Raw genomic sequence first — 22,660 nt, 5'->3', positions numbered from 1 at the left:
ATGTTCTTATGAGGTTTGAGGAGTGTGGTGATGTTAAGTTTCCATTGTCAGAAGCTAACATCAAAGCAATCATCCTGGTTAGTAAATTATGATTTTAATTTTGGAAAATTGGTTTTTAATAAACCAACCTTTGTCCCGTTGGTAAATAATAATCTTACCTACGTAATTAGTATACAATAATCCCATCTATCAACATGTTGGTACTAAATGAACTCCCGTTAATTTTTTTTAACTGAAGTTAGTTTTTAAGTTTTACTTATTACACAAACAGTCCTTGTAGTTGTAATTTACTAGTTTTAACTATTTTAAAACTAGTAAATTACAGTCCCTTGAGGTTTTTTTGTTTTATAAAATAGTTAAAACTAGTAAATTACAACTACAGGGACTTTTTGTGTAATAAATAAAAGAGTAAACTTCCGTTTTGCTCCCTGTGGTTTGGTCATTTTAATGGTTTTGCCCCAAACCTTTAAAAATAGTTATTTTGCTCCCTGATCTCTCTAACTTATCACCATTTTGCTCCCCGTCTCTAACTCCATCTAAAACGTCTGTTAGTTTTGTGGGTATTTTGGTAATTTAATAAATATATTTATGAGATCTTTTTATATTATAAAGTGACTCTCTCTCTCTCTCTCTCTCTCTCTCTCTCTCTCTCTCTCTCTCTCATCTCACCCTCCTTCTCCCTTCCTTCCCCTTTTATCTCTCTACTCAGTCAGAATTCTTTCAACCTAACCAGCCACCACCATGAAACCAGCCACCACCCTCACATGCAACCCGTCACCATGACACCACCATCGTTTCATCTTCGTCTGAAGCCATAACCCCGAAATCTTCATCTAACCCTAGTCATGGATGTTGAGGTTTCATCTTCGAGAAAATACAGTGATGGTGGATCCAGACAGGCTAAACCAATCGTGGCAGTGAAAGGTGAACCGTTGTTGGTAGCGGCGGCCAGGGATACAAAGGATGTTGACAACAATTTCTAGATCTAGGGTTTCGAACTAAGGTTCATCTCTCCGGTGACAAGAACAAATAAGACGAAGGATGGCCATGGTGGTTCGCGGTGGTTAACAACAGCAATAGAGGGATCGAAACCCTAGATCGTCGGCCAAACTCGTTAAACTATTGGACTTCGTCGTGGCTCCGCAACAGAAGGTAGAGAGATGGTAGTGATTCCGGTGGTTTTTGGGGCTAAGGTGATGATTTTTGGTGGTGGTGTTGCTGCTTGTCCGCGGTGGCACTTGTAGAAGAGGATGGTGAACAGGTTGAATATGGTTAAACAAACGGATCTATGACAAATCTGATGTTTGGGGTTAGAGATCTGGTTCATAAATCTGATGGTTGAAAAGGTTGATATGTGTGTGGTTTGGGTGGCTCCGGTGATTTGGAAGGGCAGATGGTGCCGTGGTGGTGGTTGTTGTTAGCAGGTGGTGGTGTTGTGGTGACGAGTGTTGGTGCTTGTGTTTGAGAGAGAGAGAGAGATAATGTAAATAAAGAATTGATTTGGAAGGATAAAAGAATTGATTGTGGTCGTAGCAGGTGGTTGTGGTGGTAAGGGAAAGGGGAGGTGGTGGTGAGGTGGTGGCGATTGGTGGTGGGTGGTGGTGTAGGAGAGAGAGGGGGTGATCTTGTAGAGAGAGAGAGGGTGAAGACTGAACTTGTTATGCATATATTAATAAAATTTACTTTTAAATGTAAATTACCAAAATACCTTTATTTTATATTTGTAATTACCAAAATACCCTTTCAGATAACATAGAATATGGATGGAGTTAAGACCGTGAAGCAAATTGGAGACAAAATCCAAACATCAGGGAGCAAAGTGGCTATTTTTAAAGGTTTGAAGCAAAACCATTAAAGTGACCAAACTACAGGGAGCAAAACGGAAGTTTACTCTAAATAAAACTTAAAAATTAACTTCAGTTAAAAAAATTAACGGAAGTTCATTGAGTACCAACATGTTGATAGGTATGATTATTGTATACCAATTACATAGGTACGATTATTATTTACCAACGAGACAAAGGTTGGTTTATTAAAAACCAATTTTCCTTTAATTTTTAATCAAGTCTCTCCCCCTCTCCCTCATGAGCGCCCGAGAAGAGATAGAACAAGATAAATAATTCTTTTTTTTTTTGTCAATCTTAAAAATATTTAAAATATAAGAAAATTGTTGAAATGCAATGTTTATTCATATATCTTGAAATTCAAAAAAATAATATGAACGAACTTCGTTTATTTATACAACCTACACATAACCTACCACAACGTCCTTTTTTTCTTTACTTCGTCCACTTTGCGCGCTAAATGTTATTTGTACCTGATCCTGCCACTCTATATATATGTGTGTGTGTACTCACACACGCGCCTCATTGAACGCGTATAATAACTCTAACAAGATGGAAAATTTACAATAAATAGATTGTCATCATATATGTAAGGATAAGACTTAAGAGTGTGATTTTTACATGATTATGCAATAAAAAAAAGAAAGAGAAAACTGTAAGAAAAGATTTGAACAATTAATTTCAAAAAATCTATTAAAACTACAGTTTTTTTACCTTTTAAAGGAGCATTCTTATCATTTCTTTTACCATTTAGCACAACAAAGTGCATATTTTGGTAAGAAATGTCTAGTGTGGGACATTAAATGTTTAACATAAGAATGTTATAACGCGATTGTTGAAAAAGCTTGAACTCTTCATGCCAAACATATTCTTATTAGTCATTTAATATTTGGATTTTGGATCACTTCCTGAGAACTTAAGTTGTAAAAATACTAGTAAGAGGACCGGAAAGGTAGGACCTAGGAAACAGAAATTGAGGCATTCTGTCTTACTAATATTTAATCCTATATGTAATGCAGGACATATTTACTGGTGGGAGTGAAACATCTTCTACAACGGTTGAGTGGGCGATGTCAGAAATGCTAAAACACCCAAAAATATTGAAACAAACACAGACCGAAATAAGAAAAGTTGTCAACAAACGAGGAACCATCGACGAAACATGTATTCAAGAAATATTGTTTCTAAAGTTGGTCATTAAAGAAACTTTACGATTACACCCTCCTGCGCCTTTGTTACTTCCTAGAGAAAGCAGGGAGATATGTGAGATTAATGGTTATGAAATACCAGCGAAAAGCAAAGTTATCGTGAACGCATGGGCCGTTAATAGAAACCCGAAATGGTGGAAGGATCCTGAAGTGTTTAACCCGGAGAGATTTTTAGATAACTCAATAGATTTTTAAGGACTTAACTTTGAGTACATACCATTTGGTGGTGGAAGAAGAGTGTGTCCTGGAATATCATTTGGATTAGCAAATGTTGATCTGCCGCTTGTCAAATTGCTCTACCATTTTGACTGGAAACTACCTGATGGAATAGCGAGTGAAGATCTCGACATGAGTGAATCGTTTGGTGTGACGGTTAGAAGAAAAACGGACCTGAAAGTGATACCTACTGCTTACCATCCTTTGCCTGCATAAAGGTCTCATGTAGATTGCTAAAGAAACAAAAGCTAGATCTTGTTACATAGCATTATGTCCTATAATTGTAATGTTTTGTTTTTTTTGTTTGTTTTTCAAGAACATTTGTAGACCTACCCTTGAACATCATCCAATGTATTGTGATTGGTATTAATTTTTCGGATAACTTATTGCTGTCATAAGCTCTATGTGATTGCTAAACAAGTTACAATTTACTTGGAGAACTTTCTCATACACAAGGAGACGGATGACGGCAACCCATCGAGTCAAGCTAATCCCATGTCTTAAACTCGAGACTTAGATGACTTTAGCTCACTACGACCCGTTAACTCTTAACATGAATAAGTCTCATAATGAAAATAAAAATTATAATATAGAAAATATAAAAAAGAATGCTCGGACTTGCTCCATTATTCGATGGATCGAACAGGCATGATGACCCAACATCACAATGAGCGCAACTTCTTCATTGCAAAATATGCACCAGCCGGGAATCGAACCCGGGTCTGTACCGTGGCAGAGTACTATTCTACCACTAGACCACTGGTGCTACATGTTCCCTGTGTAAATAATCATATAAATTAACATCAACAACAGATTATGATTACTTTATATCGACTACCTTACAATGTTTCTGATCTAAAATGCAGACCCATGGTGCCAAAATCAAATTCCATGTCAATCATACACCGGCCGCGACTCCAGTGCGTCTAAAAATCAGAAGGTCTATATGGCAATACACCAGTCAACTTCTAATAATCACATCTCATATATATCTAATCATAGGATGCATCCACACGCCGTCCAAATAATCTAGAGGCTCTCCCGCTAGCATATAATCACATGAGAAAATGGAGAAGCCATGAATGATCATATTGGCATCCCATCCATGTGTAGGTGACTCGGTTTTCCTATATCTTGTCTACGAATCTAGGGTTCTACAGCTGCACGGGTGAACATATAACCCAACCTCACACCCGAAGTATGTTTACCATGTATGCATAAAGATTCAAAGATAAATGGTGACACACACGTGACTTTCAAGTTTTCAAAAGCATATCATAAACGATGTTTTTCTCAAAAAAAAAAAAAAATCAAAACATGATTCAACATGCAGTTGCACCTCAATTTAAAGAAGTAGATCGTACTAGGGACTCCAGCGAAATGATCTTTCAAAATGGCATAATATTTTTAGTTTATGGTTATTTATCTCTACCTGTTTAATATTTTTAGTTTATGGTTATTTATCTCTACCTGTTTGTTTTATACAAGTCTCTTCAGAGTATCTTTCGAAATGGCATAATATTTTTAGTTTACAGTTATTTATCTCTACCTGTTTGTTTTATACAAGTCTCTTCAGCGTAGAATACATCTGGTTAAAAAAACAAAAATAATGCTCAGATTCGCTCCATAATTCGAAAGATCGAACAGGTGTGATGACCCAACATCACAGTGAACGCAGTTTCTTCATTGCAAGGGTGCACCAGCCGGGAATCGAACCCGGGTCTGTACCGTGGCAGGGTACTATTCTACCACTAGACCACTGGTGCTTGATATTTTAAAGTTGCTGAATAAAGAATGAATAAGTTGATAGTCAATTCGTATACAAAATAACAACTTACCAATTGTATGATTACTCTATAATTCGTTTTATTTTACTATGTCGTCTGTTTTACACTTTTACTTTAATTATAGAGATCAAATGGGGAAAAAGATAGAAAGCCACAAAAAGAAAAAAACATATATATTATATCTCCTGAAATTAAACTTTTGTAGAGAAATTAAACTTCCGTCAACCGCGGTTGTACTTCCTTGTTTATTGCTCTTATTCCAAAGGTGGACAACCCTATGAGCTTGAAGCACTTCCGTCCTATTAGCCTTATAGGGTGTATAAACAAGGTAAATTTGAAGGTCTTAGTAAACAGGTTGAAGGCGGTAATCCTGAAATTGATTTCCGGCAGGAGGATTCTTGTCGGGGCCCCTCATTCTTAATGAGGTATATTATGTAAAGTGGATATAGAGAAAGCCTGTGACACCCTCAATTGGGAGTTTTAAACTCCATGATGGCTCAGGCGAATTTCCCATTAAAATGGAGGAATTGGGTTATGGTAACGGTTTCGTCTGCACGCGCTTCCGTCCTAGTGAATGGCTCTCCAACTCAAGAATTCTCGTGTGGTAGAGGTTTGAGGCAAGGAGACCCGTTATCCCCATTTTGGTTCTTGATAGCTATGGAGGCATTGGCCGGGTGATAAAGAAGGCTTGTGACGTTGATTTGTATCGGGGCGTGGCTTGTACCCAAGTTGGGCCGACCCTTTCGCATTTTCTTTTTGCGGATGATGCGCTTTCTTGAGTGAATGATCTACTTCAAATGCTCTTAATCTAGCATGGATCCTCAGATGTTTTTATTTGGCCTCCAGATTGAGGATTAAATTTTAACAAAAGTGACTGTTCAGAGTTGGTGTAGTTGACACTCAAGTGCAACAAGTGGCGAACATCCTTCATTGTAGAACGGGGACTTTCCTGTTTGAACATTTGGGTCTCCTCGTTAAGCATTGCAAGCCCGAGAATTCTAGGAAGAGATTGTCGTTATGGAAGGCGAAGAGCTTGTCATATGGGGGTTGCATCACTTTAATCCGATAGGTATTGGACTCCCTTCCAACCTATATTTTCTCCCTTTACAAAATTTCCAAGTCTTTTTGCTTTGGAGAGGAATAAACATGTGTATGTGACTGACCAGGTTCACGCGTCAGATGGGATATGGAAGCTAAATTTCCATTGGATTTGGCAATTGAGAACTGCAGAGGAGTTTAGGGAATTCGACCAGTTGGCGGGTAGTCTCAGGTCGGTTTCGCTTGCTGCGTGTAATGATGGGTGGACATGAGCGTTAGATCCATCAGGAGGGTTGAAGGTTCAAAGCTTAAAAGTCCGTAGGGGCCAGGTCTAGCTATCGTATGGAATAGTTGGACACCTTTAAAGGTCAACTTCTTAGCTTGGAGGTTGGGCCTTGATCGTTTGCCGACTAAGGTGTCATTGGTTAGAAGGCATGTCCAGGTGGCATCCGCCTCCATAGTGTGCGACAATTGCGGTAAGCCTGAGGAATCCATGGATCATGTTTTTGTCTAGTGGTTTTGCCCAGCAAGTGTGAGAAGTCATCTCAAGATGGCGCAAGATCTCAATTGTTTACTTCTTCGGTGTAGGTGACATATTGAAGTACCATATCATAAGCAGGGGGTCCAAAAAATGGAAGAAGATCATCTATTCAGTATTCCGAACCGTGGTGTGGCGCATTTGGAGATATCTAAATGAAGTGGTTTTCAAATTAAAGATGCAAAGATTTGGAAAGGTGCGTGGAGGAGAACAAGGCGTTGAGTTACTTACGGGTCAAAAATCGTTCCAAGTCTTATGGGTTGTCATGAGATAATTGGTGCGAGTTTGATCCGTCTAGTATGGGGGTGTAACATGTTTGGTGGTTATAATGTCACCGATTACTCTGCCACGACTCTTTTAGTAACGTTTGCAGGTAAGTACATACACTTACTTGATGACGAGGACATGACATAGTAAGGTTCTAATACTGCGCATGTCGTTTTCTTGTTCTCTGACTGATTTAATGTCACCGGTTACCCTGCCACGACTCTCGTTTACAAGACAAGCTAATTGGACTACATCTTGTCTATTGTTGATCACATAAGACAATCCTTCGCCAAATGGCAGTATTTTTGTAAAATAATCACTCAAATGCACAATGATAGGTTTAAGTAAACTACAACAAACCTCAAGATCACGCGTAAATGTATCAAAACACAGTGCATTCAAGTTCAAAACATAATGCATTCCATCAGAATATAGAAGTAAACCAACCATAACTGAAGGAGATGAAAGAAACGTCATTCTAGCGAAAAAACAAGACAAAAAGATAAGGTTTCCAAGGCAAAACTCAACTACAAAGTTCACTTGTCGGGATGTTTCTGATGAACAGAGTAACATACTTAAGCAACTGCATCTAAGAAAGCTCTTCCTGGTTGACGGTTTGCAAGAGGACCATGGCATCCCAAAAGCTGTCGCATTAAACAAGATCATCAGTTGTCGGTATACAACTCAACAGTATAATAAAACTAAATAAACAAACATATCAAATAAAAATCACCTTAGCATTAACACCATCAGAAACAATACGGTTTTCAGACTTCCACTGAACATAGTCGGTACGGCTGAACTTAGTGAATCCCCTACAGCAATATATAAAAATTGTAACTATTTCATTCGTCTAAAAACAAAAAAAGCATACACAGTTACGATTAAAGTATTAAACTCGTACCACTTCCTGCTGATAATAATCTTTTGACGGCCCGGAAACTTGAACTTAGCACGACGAAGAGCCTCCTGAGCATGTTGACCATTACCATCTTTGCATCTAACCGACAGAAGAACTTGACCGATGCTAACACGAGCACAAACACCCTGCGGCTTACCAAACGCACCCCTCATGCCGGTTTGGAGCCTATCAGCTCCAGCACACGACAACATCTTGTTGATACGAAGAACATGGAACGGATGAACCCTGACCCTCAAATGGAAAGCGTCTTTTCCTGCAAACTTTGTCATGTACTTGTTGCACGCGATACGGGCTGCTTCGAGTGCTTCACTGGAGACGTTTTCCTTTTCCCAACTTACCAAATGGACACAGAAGGGGAACTCATCGACTCCTTTCTTCTTCATGCCGACATCGTAAATCCTGATCTTTGGATCAGGTACACCACGACAGTATCGGGATTTTGGGTAAGGCTTGTTCTTGATCTGGCGGTAACATCTGGCAGGTCCTGTACAATAAAATCAAATGTTACTTAAAAAATTAAATAACAAACAGTTACGCATAGAATTGAAGACCTGATCTATAAAAATTTTACGTCATGATGATTTATGACAACGTTAATAAAACATCAACAATAAAACAAAAATAGAATACCAAAATAAGAGCTCATGACACTATAACTTAATCACTCAAACAAACTGATTATCAAAGAAAACTACCAATTAAACTTGACATTATATTCATCAAAAACAACTAAGACCGAAAAACCGAACCATGAGTGCAAACAAAACCAATAGAAAACCAAACCTAATGAAAAACTAAATAACTAATGGTCCAGTTATGATTTTTTTATGACCAGTTTTATGTATCAATAATACTTATATATGTATAAATAATCAAATTAACCAAACCAACCTTTATACATATTGAAAACAATATATACTATATGTCAAGAAAGTCATGTTATAACATTTTATACATAAACACATAAATTGTGGATTATTCTTCTTTGTAATTTACATAAATTTCTAATATTTAATTTGACCATAAAAGCAAGATATAAGTATAATTACGTAGCTTCAATCCACAAACACCTAGAAGAATAAAAACAAAAGTTAACTGAATTAACACAACCTTTTCCAATAACCGAATTAACCAAACTTTTTATAACTGAAATTGACTGATAACACAAAAAAAAATACAACTCAAGCTAACCCATACTCTTAACCAACTGGATCTCGACATTTGGCATAAAAACCCTAATTTTAGCCCTAAATACAAACACATACATAACAAAAAAATGAAGAGATCCACCAGTTACATATACAATTTGGTAACCAACATTTCCAAAAGAGCCAAATAATTTATTAAAAAAACTTCAACCTCAAAGCAATGGCTAATCTGATAAACAATCAACCAAAATTAATATTAACAGAGAGTAAACCGAAAATCACAATACAAAAAACAAATGTAATTGATGACAGGCTACAATTTCCACTCAGGTAATTGCATAAATGAATCAATTGAACAGTTGTAGCAATTTTAGATTAAAGAATGATAAACAAACGGGCGACTTACTTCTTCCCATTGCGATAATCAGGTGTGTTGCTGCCGCTCAATTTCTACCACAAAAACCCTAGATTTAGGATGTGAAATGCTATTTATAGAAAGGGGCTACAATAAGGGCTGCGTAGTTGGGTTTCATGGGCCTAAGTTGTAAATTAATGAGTCAAAAATGGGCTTCTAATAAGTGGGCTTCTAGAAGTTGCCCCAGGTCTATGACTTGGGATTAGTGGTTGTTTCTAGAAGTAGTTAATAACCCTAGTTATATTTTTTTTTTTAGTAAACTTCTGTTTTGCTCCTTGTAGTTTGATCACTTTAATGGTTTTGTCCCAAACCTTTAAAATAGCCATTTTACTCCTTGATGTTTTGGTTTTGTTGCCAGTTTGCTCCCAGCGGGGAGCAAAATGGAAACACAAACAATTTGTATGGAGTTAGAGGCGGGGAGCAAACTGGCAAAAAAACCGAAACATCAGGGAGCAAAATGGCTATTTTTAAAGGTTTGGAGCAAAACGGAAGTTTAACGATAAATTTGGATCATTGACGGACCACTGAAATATCATTGTGCCACCAGTGAAACACGAAACCACCTAATCACATCCATTTCAACTAGGCAATACTGTCTATACATCAATTTAAAAGAAAACTCAATAAATTTGAGAAAACCCCACTTTTGGGAATCGAATCCAGGACTTAATGGTCCCTAAGTCTTATCTAACCTCCAACATGCTTAATAGAATCTTTAAAGTTTGTTTGTTTTCATGCACAGTACGGCCGAAATTTGGTTAAAAAAAAGTTTCTAAATAAAAATAAGAGTAAACTTCCGTTTTGCTCCCTGTGGTTTGGTCACTTTAACGGTTTTGCTCCAAACCTTTAAAAATAGCCATTTTACTCCCTGATGTTTCGGTTTTTTGGCCAGTTTGCTCCCCGCCTCTAACTCCATCCAAATTGTTTGTTTTTCCATTTTGCTCCCTGCAGGGAGCAAACTGGCAACAAAACCAAAACATCAGGGAGTAAAATGGCTATTTTTAAAGGTTTGGGGCAAAACCGTTAAAGTGACAAAAACACAGGGAGCAAAACGGAAGTTTACTCTAAAAATAAGTTGCATCAAGCTTAATTACATAAAAGTTATGCAAGCACAAACATGTAAGTTACCAATGCAACCATGTGTAAAAGTCGTTTACGATATGGACAAGGTCGGGATCGGTACCAATACAAAGATATTGAAAGTGAAAACAAGTAAAAATTACAAACTGAATACCATACTGATAATGAGGTATGTGTTAAAATACCATCTGATTAATTCATACTGCAAGTTGTTGGACCTGATAGTTTATTGGGCTAAGTTACGTATAAGTTGTTATTAATCTGTTGGGCCGGTACAAGGTTTGTTATGTGCAAGTTGAAAGTTCAAGGTGCAAAGTGTATCATTCCAGGGGTCTTTGTGTAATGTTGATGTTGTTGTATATAAAAGGAGGAGAGAGACAATCGCAGTATTACGGATCTCACTGCTTATTCGAGATGATTCTTAAGGACTCATTTTTCCTTCTATGCTGCTCAATTTTTTACTTAGAGATATTCTCTGAGTTTGTATCAGCAGGGATCAGATCTGTTTACAACGATCAGCCTGTTTAGGTCTTGAATCTGTGGCTATCAGCCTGTTCACATCTGGTTTCTTCGTCTCGTTTGTGAGATCATTTGTATCCGGTTGTATTATTCGTATGTCTTTCTTTTATTTGTTGTATCTTGGTCAACTGATTGAATAATCAGTCGATCTAGGTCTGTATTGTTCATATGATCTTGCTATTTGTAAGATCTAGGGTTTCAGTTGGGGTATTTTTGGTTTGGGTAAGATAATAAAGTTTTACGTCACGTTTTGTCGCTCCTTTTGTGTTTGGTGTTGTTATTTGTTGTCTGTATTAAACTGTCATACCGTTTTTTACAGTATGGTACCGGCTGGCACTCGTAGTGAAATGAAAAAACAAAATAACGAAACTCGCTCGTATTGAAATCAAAATCAACAAAAATGAATGCTACCAATGTTGTTTGTGCAATATTGGTTTAGTATAGTACTGGTACTGGTTCAGTACAATACTGGTATTTGGTAAGCAATGCTAATCTCGTTTGCAATAAATATTTGTATCAGAATTTTAATCAAAAAATAAACATACTTGTGGGTTCAGATCCTTTAATTGTGTTAACAACTACAAATTATTAGAGAAAAAACAAAATAAAATATAAATGAAATTATTTTAACACATAAAAAAATTAAAAATTCTATTGGTTGAAGTAATATTGATGGGATTACTTTTTATAGTATAAACATGTAGAAAGAAAAAGAACTAAAAAATCCTATTGGTTGAAGTAATATTAATGGAATTACTTTTTAGTATAAACATGTAGAAAGAAGATTTTTTATACATAATTAATAAAGTTTGAGAGTTTAAGAACTTTTATTTAAAGATGTTTGATGGGTTCTGATGATTTGTTCTTCCTGACTTTACAAATATTGATAAAATGTTAATCATATGGTAAAGTTCCAAACTCTAAAAAGTGACACCCAATCATATAAAGATACATTTGAAGCAAAAATTATCAAAATGTGCATCGCTAGTGTTTAACACCGATAGTGAAGGATGAGGGTTCTCTTAGGTTTTGGTTTTTATCATCAAGAGATTTTATATAACCTAACAATCTCCCCCTATATTTACTTATGCCAAAATCACACTTATTTCAAGCATGTCTTTTGTTCTCTTATTTTGTTGATAAAGAGTCCTTTGAAAAGTTCTGTCGCTAACATGAGTGTCGCCTAGTGGCAGCTAGGCCTACAGGCATTTCTGTCACTGACTTTAGTGCCAGCTAACTCAATGTCGCCAAACATCAGTGTCACCAGATGTTGTCGACTTTAAGTGTCGGCTATTACCTACATTTTACGTTAGAACTCTAGGGGAGTGTCACAAATGCATATTTTTTTCACACAAACAAAGTTAGCCAAACTTAAGGCACTACAAGTGCATTTATCTTCAAATATTTGGGGTTTTAGATATATCCAAGATTCTAGAAGATTTCTAAATTAACTAATTAACTTATTTTATTAAAAATCTGGAGATAAAGTTAAACAAAATAAGGAAAACAAATTATATATATTATATATATATATTATATATATATATATTATATTATATTTTATATATTGTTAGTGAAGGTTGATGAATAGTAATTTTAATTTTATAATAATATATAGCTTTTTATTATTTTTTATTTTTATTAACATATTTTTAATTACTTTTCCTTTCTTAAAACCATATATTTTCTTGATGTGCGTGAAGTGTGTTATATTTTTAGATGTATATTTAAGCCCCTTTTTACACTTTTAGCCAAGTTTTAAATTTATAAAACACGATATTCACTAACACTAAACACACATATGGGCAAGTGCACCCATCGTGGACGTAGTATAGTGTTGGTAAGATACCGAGGTCGTCCAAGGACACAAGAGCTTTTAATACCGGTTTATCCTCAACGTCTAATCAAATCAAAAAGTTAGAAAAATGTTTTAAACTAAGAAAAGTAAAAACTAACTAAATGCTGAAAATAAAAATAAAATAAAAACAGATAGACAAGATGAATCACTTGGATCCGACACGTGTATTAGTATAACCTTTGATTATTTTCGCACTTTTGCACTTGTTTAAGAGATTATCTTAGTTATTGTAGTAGGCCCCTCTTTTGAAGGCGACGTTACCCTCAACCCAGTAGTTTGAGTCAGCAAGGATACAATCCTAAAGGGTCGGATTATTGAAAGATAATGAATTAAGTTATTAATGCAAATTATGGTAGGCCCCGCTTTTGGCGGTGACGTTACCCTCGGCTAAGTAGTCTGAGTCAGCAGGGATACAGTCCTAAATAGTCGGGTTATAGTATTAATAGTAGTTAACTTATGAGGGGGTCAAAGAGTTTGGATCCCCGCCATCCAATACCTATCTATGGGCATTGAAGGAGATCCTACTAAATTTGACCCAGGTCCCAAGCAGGACCTCTAAACGCTGAACAAGGGCAAGACCCTTACCAAACCGTTCCCTTAACCCCCGACCAGGTAGCCAACATATCTCCATATAGACCGTGGAGATATGAATGGTGAAAATCTTTTATTTTATATAGACAGTAAAATAATGCCAAGACACCACGGACAAACGATAAGGAAAGATCACCTTCAACATAAGTAACTAGTTATTAAAGTCATTAATACAAAACCAAATAAAAAGTGCAAAAGATTAAAAATAAAAAGTATTATACTAAACACTTGTCTTCACCAAGTGATGTAAGAGACTTAGGCAAACATGGCCTTGATTGTCAAGAACTCTTACGATCAATCTTGGATCCCGAGACGACTCACACACTCCACGATGGACAATGGATGATGGTGGTGGATGATGGTGTTATGGTGGTGGTGGGTGGTGGATGAAGTGTGAGAGAGGTGGTGTGCCAAGGGATGAGAGAGAATGAAGCCAAGCTCCTCTATTTATAGGCTGAACAGAAGGCTGGACACGGCCCCGTGTCCGCTGGACACGGCCCCGTGCCCGCCTGACACTCTCTCTCCTCATTAATTGTAATTGCGAATTACAATTAATGCGTCTGCTGTACTTTCACCACGCCCCCGTGCTCGCTGGACACGGCCCCGTGGTGGGCAATGGAAGCTTCTACTGGTTTGTCTTTTCTGCTGCTTCCTGGGCACGCCCCCGTGTTCGCTGGACACGGGGCGTGTTCAGACTCTGTTTCTTCTCTTTTGCCTTGGGAGGTGCCGTTGAGGGTCCGGGCAGTCCACTTTCGTTCCTTTTCTTGTATTTATGGTAGAATTAGCTGTCTTTTTGCTTCTTTTGCTTCTTTTGAGCTCATTTCATCCTGAAAATACAAAAGGAAGACAAAAACACTCTTTTTCCAACATTAGTACTTAAAAAGGGTTAGTTTTATGCCTTAATTGATGTGATTTATATGTTGCATTTTACACACATCATTTCTATACCATTTTTTTAATAATTATCTTTTCTTTTTTAGAATATATATATATATATATATATATATATATTGTTAGTGAAGGATGATGAATAGTAATTTTAATTTTATAATAATATATAGCTTTTTTAATATTCTTTATTTTTAATAACATATTTTTAATTATTTTTCCTTCTTTAAAACCATATATTTCCTGTACCGTTTTTTAAGAGTAAACTTCTGTTTTGCTCCATATGGTTTGGTCACTTTAACGGTTTTGCCCCAAACCTTTAAAAATAACCATTTCCTCCAATAGTTTGCTATGATTTTTTTCATTTTGCTCCCCGCCTCTAACTCTATCCAAATTGTCTGTTTTTCCATTTTGCTCCCCGCAGGGAGCAAAATGGAAAAATCATAGCAAACTATTGGAGAAAAAATGGCTATTTTTAAAGGTTTGGGGTAAAACCGTTAAAGTGACCAAACCACAGGGAGCAAAACGGAAGTTTACTCTTTTTTTAATAATTCTCTTTACTTTTTTAGAACATATATTATTGATTAATTTGATACTTCTTTAATATTATACGTTTATACTTTTTCTTAAAACTTAAATATGTAGTTATGATTGATTTTTTCCCAGACATTCCGTTATAAGTTTTGTTAAAAACGAAATTGTATTTATAATAAAGTATTTATTTGGTATCATAAACAGTATGATGATAAACTAAACCGTTCTAATGGTTTAGTTTTCTAAACAATATGCTTTATTTTCAAATCATGTTTGTTTTATATTACCATTTGCTCGGTTTCGCCGCAACGCGCGGCGACAAAAAAACTAGTTATAATCAAAATCCATCACCAAATTATGTGATTTTATCAATTTTACGATGAAGAATTTAAGAACACCAAGAACAATTTATGAACATTCAAATTTGTTCCTGACTAATTAAAGTGACCAAACCACAGGGAGCAAAACGGAAGTTTACTCTTTTTTTAATAATTCTCTTTACTTTTTTAGAACATATATTATTGATTAATTTGATACTTCTTTAATATTATACGTTTATACTTTTTCTTAAAACTTAAATACGTAGTTATGATTGATTTTTTCCCAGACATTCCGTTATAAGTTATGTTAAAAACGAAATTGTATTTATAATAAAGTATTTATTTGGTATCATAAACAGTATGATGATAAACTAAACCGTTCTAATGGTTTAGTTTTCTAAACAATATGCTTTATTTTCAAATCATGTTTGTTTTATATTACCATTTGCTCGGTTTCGCCGCAACGCGCGGCGACAAAAAAACTAGTTATAATCAAAATCCATCACCAAATTATGTGATTTTATCAATTTTACGATGAAGAATTTAAGAACACCAAGAACAATTTATGAACATTCAAATTTGTTCCTGACTAATTTTCATCAGATTTAAGCTTGGGAATGTAATATGAAACTGTGGTTATTTTCGAATTTCAAAAATTACCAATCTTTAATGATCTTAAAACAAGTTTTGATAATCTACGAGAACACAATCATGATACCAGATTCGAAAAAAAAACATGAAGATCTGATTTTTATTTGGTTTTTTCCTCAAAAAAATCTTGTTTCTTAACTATTGATGCACTTTTGTGTGGATGTGGCACGGTTCGGTTCGGTTCAAAACCGACGTCGCGACATTCCTCTGTCGTGCGACCCGGAGAACGACACATAAATGACAAAGACACGAAAACGATCCGGTTGAATATTGATGGCATCATGACATCATCAATGCATGTTAATGTGTTGTATGTCGATGCTTAAATTAGAATGATGCTTGTATATGATAATGACTTAAATATCGATATAGACTACATCAACTTAGTCTATACCAATAATACATATCGATTTAACTCAGGCTATGTCGATGTGATCATTTCTATTTCGATGTATTTCGTTTTTCAAGTCTGTGTCGATGTAAGGGCTATGCTGGTTTGAGTATAAATACCAGCAAACGTCCTTATTTAAGATAGAAAGAACGGTTCAGAAAGTTTAGGGCAAATATTGTAAATCTTGTAATGTTACTATGCTGAAATCAATACTTGAGCTTTGAGTGTTATATATATATATATATCTTGTATTGATCATGTTCTTGCTTCAATTTGCATACAGACTTGGATTCCGCACTTGTTTGTGTGTTCACCAACAAGAAATAGGTTTCTCTAAGATCCTCATTAGGGTCTTACATTAACAAAACAAAATTAATTAATCAAGATATACTCTGGTACCACATGTTGTTTTTTATAGAAAAAATGATAGAAACTAGAACGTGTGTACCAAATTTAGCTAGCAATCACAGAGATGAAGGTAGACATGTTCTTGACTGATCGAGTTCCCGTTTAGGGTGTATGGTTAGGATGACTTAAGTGGTCTTGATTTTAAAGAGAAAAAGAGTAGGTGGCATGAATATGGTGTTGTTATGATGCGTGTCAACCATAAAAGCTCTATGGTAATCTCTATTTATACATACAAGGGGAAAGCCTATGATTATATAGTAATGGTATATACGTCCATCTAATATTTACTAATTAATGATATATAGCGGTAATTAAGTCAATGCTCAATATTAGATAAATGATAATAATGACCATGTAATATATTTAATATATAAATAGATTTTTACATCGTTGAATTTATACTGGCAGTGGCGATGTGCATCGACTTATGAAGAAGTGAGATCATGACTTGTGTCACATTGTACTTGCAGGTGTTGATAACACCCGGGATAATACATTTTAAGTGATTTTACATTGTCAAAAGTATGTTAAACATATTGTTGGTGTCATATATCTTGTCACTAGGTTATAGACCCGCGTACTACACGAGTTGAATAACGACAATATCTTACGTAAACTCGTATAACACACGAGACTATAACCTAGTGACTTAGATAATAATAATTCAAAGTTATAATAATATAATAATTACAAATAAATAATAATAGCCCTGAGGTTTACATTTTTTACCATTTCATCCAGCCCGTTAACTTCATCAAAAAATCAGTTAAATGGGGGCATTTTTGTATTTTTACTTATTTAATTTATGGTTTTTTTAAATGCAAATAAAATCCACCCCATTAATTTATATCACCGTTCAAATGTGAATTTAAGGAGCTTAGTAAATATCTTCTACAATAATGAGATTTAACTTAGTCAATTTGATATTAAATTACAAAAAGAAATTCAAATATTATCTAAATTATATAAAACATAGTTTAAATTTTAAACTATATACCGTATTCGTTTTTATAGATTTGTCGATGCGGTGGTATAAAATTCGTTGAATACAAAGTTATATCCGCAATAAAGTTTTTTTTTTGTATCGGGCACCACATGTATTATATATTAATAATAAGAATTGGATATTAATCTAATATATTATTAATAAAATAATAATAATAATAATAATAATAATAATTTTGCTAATTAAGAGATACCTACGTGTAGTTATTCGCAAACAAATTATTAGGTTAGATTATACAATCTAGGTCTACAAGTATATAACCTAATTTGGTATGATCCACAATGATTAAAAAATAAAAACGTTATGTCACATATGAAAATAAAAATAAATAAATAATATACTACAATAATAAGATAAATATTTTTATGTATTATGTAATTGTCTATAGTTATGTATAGATTAGTAAATTGGATATATTAATATGATATAATAACAATACATATTTATCTTGTTGTGTATAGATTAATAAAGTGTATAATAATAATAATAATAAATTAAATCTTAATGTCATGTGGCATTAACTTGATTCCTAGAATGCCATGTGACATTAACTTGAATCTTTTATTAGTATTAGATTTGATAGGTTGATAATGTATAGAAGGCGTTCTGTCACACCCCGATTTCCACGTGTATCACCGGTGGGCCCGGTGGGGGATTACCGTGACGTAGTTGGCAACAATATAGTCAAACCATAATATATAAATGCACAGCGGAAGCATAAAGATAAATATAATTCAACCATTTACTGTAATATCAAATGTATCACAAGTAGTTGAATAGTATCCACAGGAGGGATCAAAGTAGGTAAAAATATTGTTCAACAGATAAGACATCAAGCTTACGAGACTTCTTTAGATGCTAGGGAGCTATTACCAGCCAATTACGTGTAGTACCTGCACTTAATCTTTTTGGGAAAATACGTCAGTTTACACTGGTAAATACAATCAACTGACTTATTTTGTAAAATGATTGAAAATTGGTTTGGATGCACGTGGCATAAACATGTTTGTTTAACTTCGGAGAATTATTTAAAATTATAATCTTGTGAACGAATTACGTCTTTTAATAGTATAGACATCAACCGGGTGTACGCCTACACCCGGGTGTCGAGGTCGTGGCCATTTCGTAAAATGATGCCAAGGATATCCGGGACATGGTCATTAACCCCCCAAAGTGTCACACCCTGACTTTTGCGGAAGCGTGATTATGGGGTGACTTACTTGTTATCATTGCATTCAACCATATCAAACAATCTATATGATAATACCAAAGATTTGTCATCCATAAAATGAGTTTAAAACATAACAACATTGTCTAAAACGTAGACTTCAAAATTTAAGTTTTACAAACCAGATGAATTGTGTAAAAGTTTGCTAAGGACTCGTCAAAGATAATAGTTGTAATCCAAGTTTTGAAAGACGTGTCTCGTCCAGGATTAAGACACACTGGCCAAACCTAAAAACCATGGATGACATCTTTATACTTAATCATGACTTGAAATTCCAACGCCCGCCAGATCCATACTTAATTTCCTGAAATACATGTAGTTTGGAAAACATCAACAAAAGTTGAGCGAGTTCATGTGTATGTGAGTCTGTATAAATCATTAATGTGTGTCTGTATAGATTGTGAAATATGTCTGTAAAAATGTATGTCCTTGGTATGTAGCAATAAGGAAAAACAGATCAATTAATGTGTAGCTAATACATTAATAAGTGACATGGTCTAGGAAGCACTCAAACCTGTAACGCGTATTTCATACCGGTCCTTCCGGCGGAACGACATAGTCACCACATGCAGCCACACGCTGGCCCATGTGTGGGGCTCGCAACACCCAATAGATCTATCACTCATGCCTCTCGGTCCTTATACAAGGATTAATGGTCTTACGATAATAGCCTATCCATTCACGTGATCTAACAGTACGTTCCTTAGCTAATCATACCATGTATAAAAATGTCTGTAAATGTCTGTAAAAGTCTGTAAATGTCTGTAAAAGTCTGTAAATGTCTGTAATAATTGTAACATGTATTTCACCCCCGAAGTATAAAACTGAAAACGGTTAAGAGAAAAGGGGGACATGAACTCACAGTATTGCGTCTTCGGTACTCGTAACCCAAATCTCCTCAGCAAACACGACTACCTACAATGGTCTAACGTCTATTAGACGGACGGGCCGTGCCTTGGCTTAGAGTTTAGTGTTTTGAGTTACGTTACTTTGGTATTATGTTGTTAAAATAATAATAATTATTTTAACTTTATTAGAAAAATAGTTAGACAACTATTTCGTATTTATTTTCTCGAATATTTTACTAAGTGTTCGGGTTCTCGGAAAATTTCGGCAGAGTCTCCTCTGTAAACGGAGGTGTCCATGCTTTAATAGCATATCATTTTCTTTTACATATATCCCGTAGTTCATTTTCAATCATCAAACCGACATATCGACAAACAAAACGTTACTTACTTTATTTCAGCTTTATTACTCAAAACCAAACTGTTTTCAAGGATTTTTATAAAATAGTTAACCTTTTCTAAAAATTACCAAATTTTCACAGAATGTCACACATGTTCCAAAGTTTATTGTGTAAAAATATCAAAGTCCAATTCGTTACCCATATTTTATAGAAAATCATTTTCTCGACTGCAATCAGATTTGTTACCTTCTGATCGCAGTTTACGGAAATATTCACTAAAAATCAACCGTAAGTCCGTTTGACGAAATTCTAGTTGGAGGGTCGTCCTGACAATGGTGTCTATCTACTGTAAAAATTTCATGAGTTGATTTTACTCAGGTTTTAAGTTGTGACTCCGAAAATAACCCACTTTTTCTGCAGTAAAAATGCAGCTTGAGCTGCTGTCCAAAAATAACCTTTTAAAAATAGTAAACGGTCTCGAAAAATTATGATTCCAGCGCCATTTGTTTAGTTATTCCAAAATACTCATTTTAGGCTTTAGAAATTCCGTTTTTCGTTTTAAAATGATCCCGTTACAGCCTGTTGAAGTTGGCTGGAAATCCAACTCAGCAAGCTGTTTAAGCTTTTGTGTGTGATGAACATTCAACAATCGAACAAGAATCAAAGTGGAACAAGAGTATGAATGGACTTACTACTAGAACAAGGCTAGGGTTGAAATCTTAGGATGAGATGATAAAGAATGATGGTGAGAAAAGCTTGAACAAGGCTTCTTGAGAGCACTCCAACTTCTCACTTCTACGGAGGATCTTTACCACTTGAATGTGAGCTTGATGGAGAAGAAATGGAGGTTTGATGTATGGTAGTGATGGAATTCAGTTGTGGAGAGAGGGGGGGGGGTATGAGCCGATTTTAGAGGGAGGAGAGAGAGAGGTGTGTATCTTGAGGAAATGATGAATATTTCTTGGAAATGTGCATCTAGCTTGTAGGAGAATTATGACATGAAATTTGGCCAATGAACTCAAGATTCTCTTTACAAAAGATTTAAGCAAAATATATCTTAATGATTAGGGCAGATTTTCGGTTATGGGGGGGCAAAGTGTAAATTTTTGTTAATTATGAGGTAATTATAAAAGGGTTAAGGGTATTTACAAGTATAGTGGGTGTATGTCATGTTTGCATGGTGCATGGGGATTTTTGTGACCATGATTAATTTAAAATAATAAAATAATATTTCTAACAATATTTTAATGTCCCGGGTAATGTCTGGTTGTTCGGTTTCGCATCGTTCCGTTAAAGCGTTTAATTGACCCGTAAAGCGTCTTTTGTGCATCTTTTTGTAACGAATTTAATTCCAACACTTAGGAAAGTGTCCAGGACCATTTAGTCAATACTATGTATAATATGAGTGTGTTAAAAGCTGAATTGTTACTGAAAATGCGGGATTCTGTAATTAAATTGCGTTTTAGGCACTTTCCGGCACTCAAACTATCACCTAGTGACATAGTCTTATGGTCCTCACTTCCCTACAATCCATACTGGTGTAGTGTTTTATCCCTGGCCCATACTGGCCTAAAAATAGTGTCTGTCTATGTGCTGGCATTGTCAACATGTGTCTGAGTTATTCGCTCACTGTACTAACTGTGCTTTGTGCATCAGGTTGTCACTAAGAGTTTGTATGAAATAATTGAAGTGACTGTATGTAAGAATGCACATGTATGTTTGTAATCTAAATCAGTAAGCAGTTTAAAGTGTCAGTTGTAATCAAGCACAGTCATTAAGCTCATAATTAAAATTAATTAATTGTACGGATGCATGCAAAATTGACGGTTGTCACACAAAGGCTTTTAAGTAACAAGACTGTTTAAATGAGCCGATCAAACTATTCAATTAACTACCTAAGCGATGGAATTATTCGATGCTCAATCAAGCGGTATTTTATATACCGTAACCCATGCCCGTATAAGGGAAAATAAGTTAAAAGTATTTACCTTTGCAAGTCCTTATTCGATTAAATCACAAATATCTTTTACTGGGGCTCCTATTCTGGAACGAAGGTTAAAATAACCTATTAGAATCCTAACGGGTCTTTATATTAGCCGTAGCCTAGACCGGTCAGTTTCAAGGGATAGATACGGTTAAATCGCGTGAAAGGCGAAAACCGAGAATGGAATGTGATTCTGACCCAACAAGCTCGGGGACTTGTTTTATATTGGTTTAATATTCACACTCTGGATTTTGGGGTCAAAATGATATGGTTTGACCCGTATCGGCTAATTTATGTAAACTAGTTACATAAGCCGAACCGTGCGCGCAATAGGCGCAACGGGTAACCGTAGGAGTCCTACACTGTTTTCCTAAGTCAATATACTTTAAAGAGGTTGTGGTATCAGTAGGATACCTTCCATAATGCCCGTAACGAGTTTTAGTTCATTATACGCCCCGTAGGGGTTTTCCGGTCATTTTAAAGACTTTTAAAAGGATTTCTGAGTTCTACAGGAAACCTGAGGTTCCCGATCAGTTTAATAAGTCCAAAATATCTTATTTATTATTTAAAATCCGTAGCAACTGGAATCGGGTCAAAAGACCTTGTAGAACTCAAGTTTTGGCCGAAAAGGGC

General features: G+C 35.3%; 1 protein-coding gene, 1 non-coding gene and 1 pseudogene across 2 annotated transcripts; 1 reads left to right on the top strand and 2 right to left on the bottom strand.

Moving 5' to 3' along the window:
- LOC110869671 overlaps window positions 1–3,616 on the top strand; it is a 4,346-nt pseudogene extending 730 nt beyond the window's left edge.
- A 1,347-nt stretch (window positions 3,617–4,963) lies between these two features.
- Window positions 4,964–5,034, bottom strand: TRNAG-GCC. Its single transcript has one exon. It is a non-coding gene; the product is annotated as a tRNA-Gly (tRNA).
- A 2,209-nt stretch (window positions 5,035–7,243) lies between these two features.
- On the bottom strand, window positions 7,244–9,518 carry LOC110869666 (60S ribosomal protein L10). The gene is made up of 4 exons (XM_022118904.2): window positions 9,375–9,518; window positions 7,803–8,304; window positions 7,632–7,713; window positions 7,244–7,542 (listed from the first exon to the last, which is right to left on the bottom strand). Exons 1-4 carry the CDS (start codon window positions 9,382–9,384, stop codon window positions 7,474–7,476), a joined length of 663 nt encoding a protein of 220 aa, XP_021974596.1. The 5' UTR covers window positions 9,385–9,518; the 3' UTR covers window positions 7,244–7,473.
- Window positions 9,519–22,660: the final 13,142 nt, after the last annotated feature.

Source organism: Helianthus annuus, chromosome 1, assembly GCF_002127325.2.
Source record: "Helianthus annuus cultivar XRQ/B chromosome 1, HanXRQr2.0-SUNRISE, whole genome shotgun sequence".
Lineage (NCBI taxonomy): Eukaryota > Viridiplantae > Streptophyta > Magnoliopsida > Asterales > Asteraceae > Helianthus > Helianthus annuus.
The sequence above is the reverse complement of the archived record's forward strand: the minus strand, read 5'-3'. Positions and strand labels throughout refer to the sequence as shown.

What these genes read in the sequence shown, in the direction of transcription:
- LOC110869666 (XM_022118904.2), bottom strand. An exon ending in ATTATTATCAGCAGGAAGTG is followed by an intron (nt 7,714 to 7,802) that starts GTACGAGTTTAA and finishes ATATTGCTGTAG; the next exon opens with GGGATTCACTAAGTTCAGCC. An exon ending in CTGATGGTGTTAATGCTAAG is followed by an intron (nt 7,543 to 7,631) that starts GTGATTTTTATT and finishes TTAATGCGACAG; the next exon opens with CTTTTGGGATGCCATGGTCC.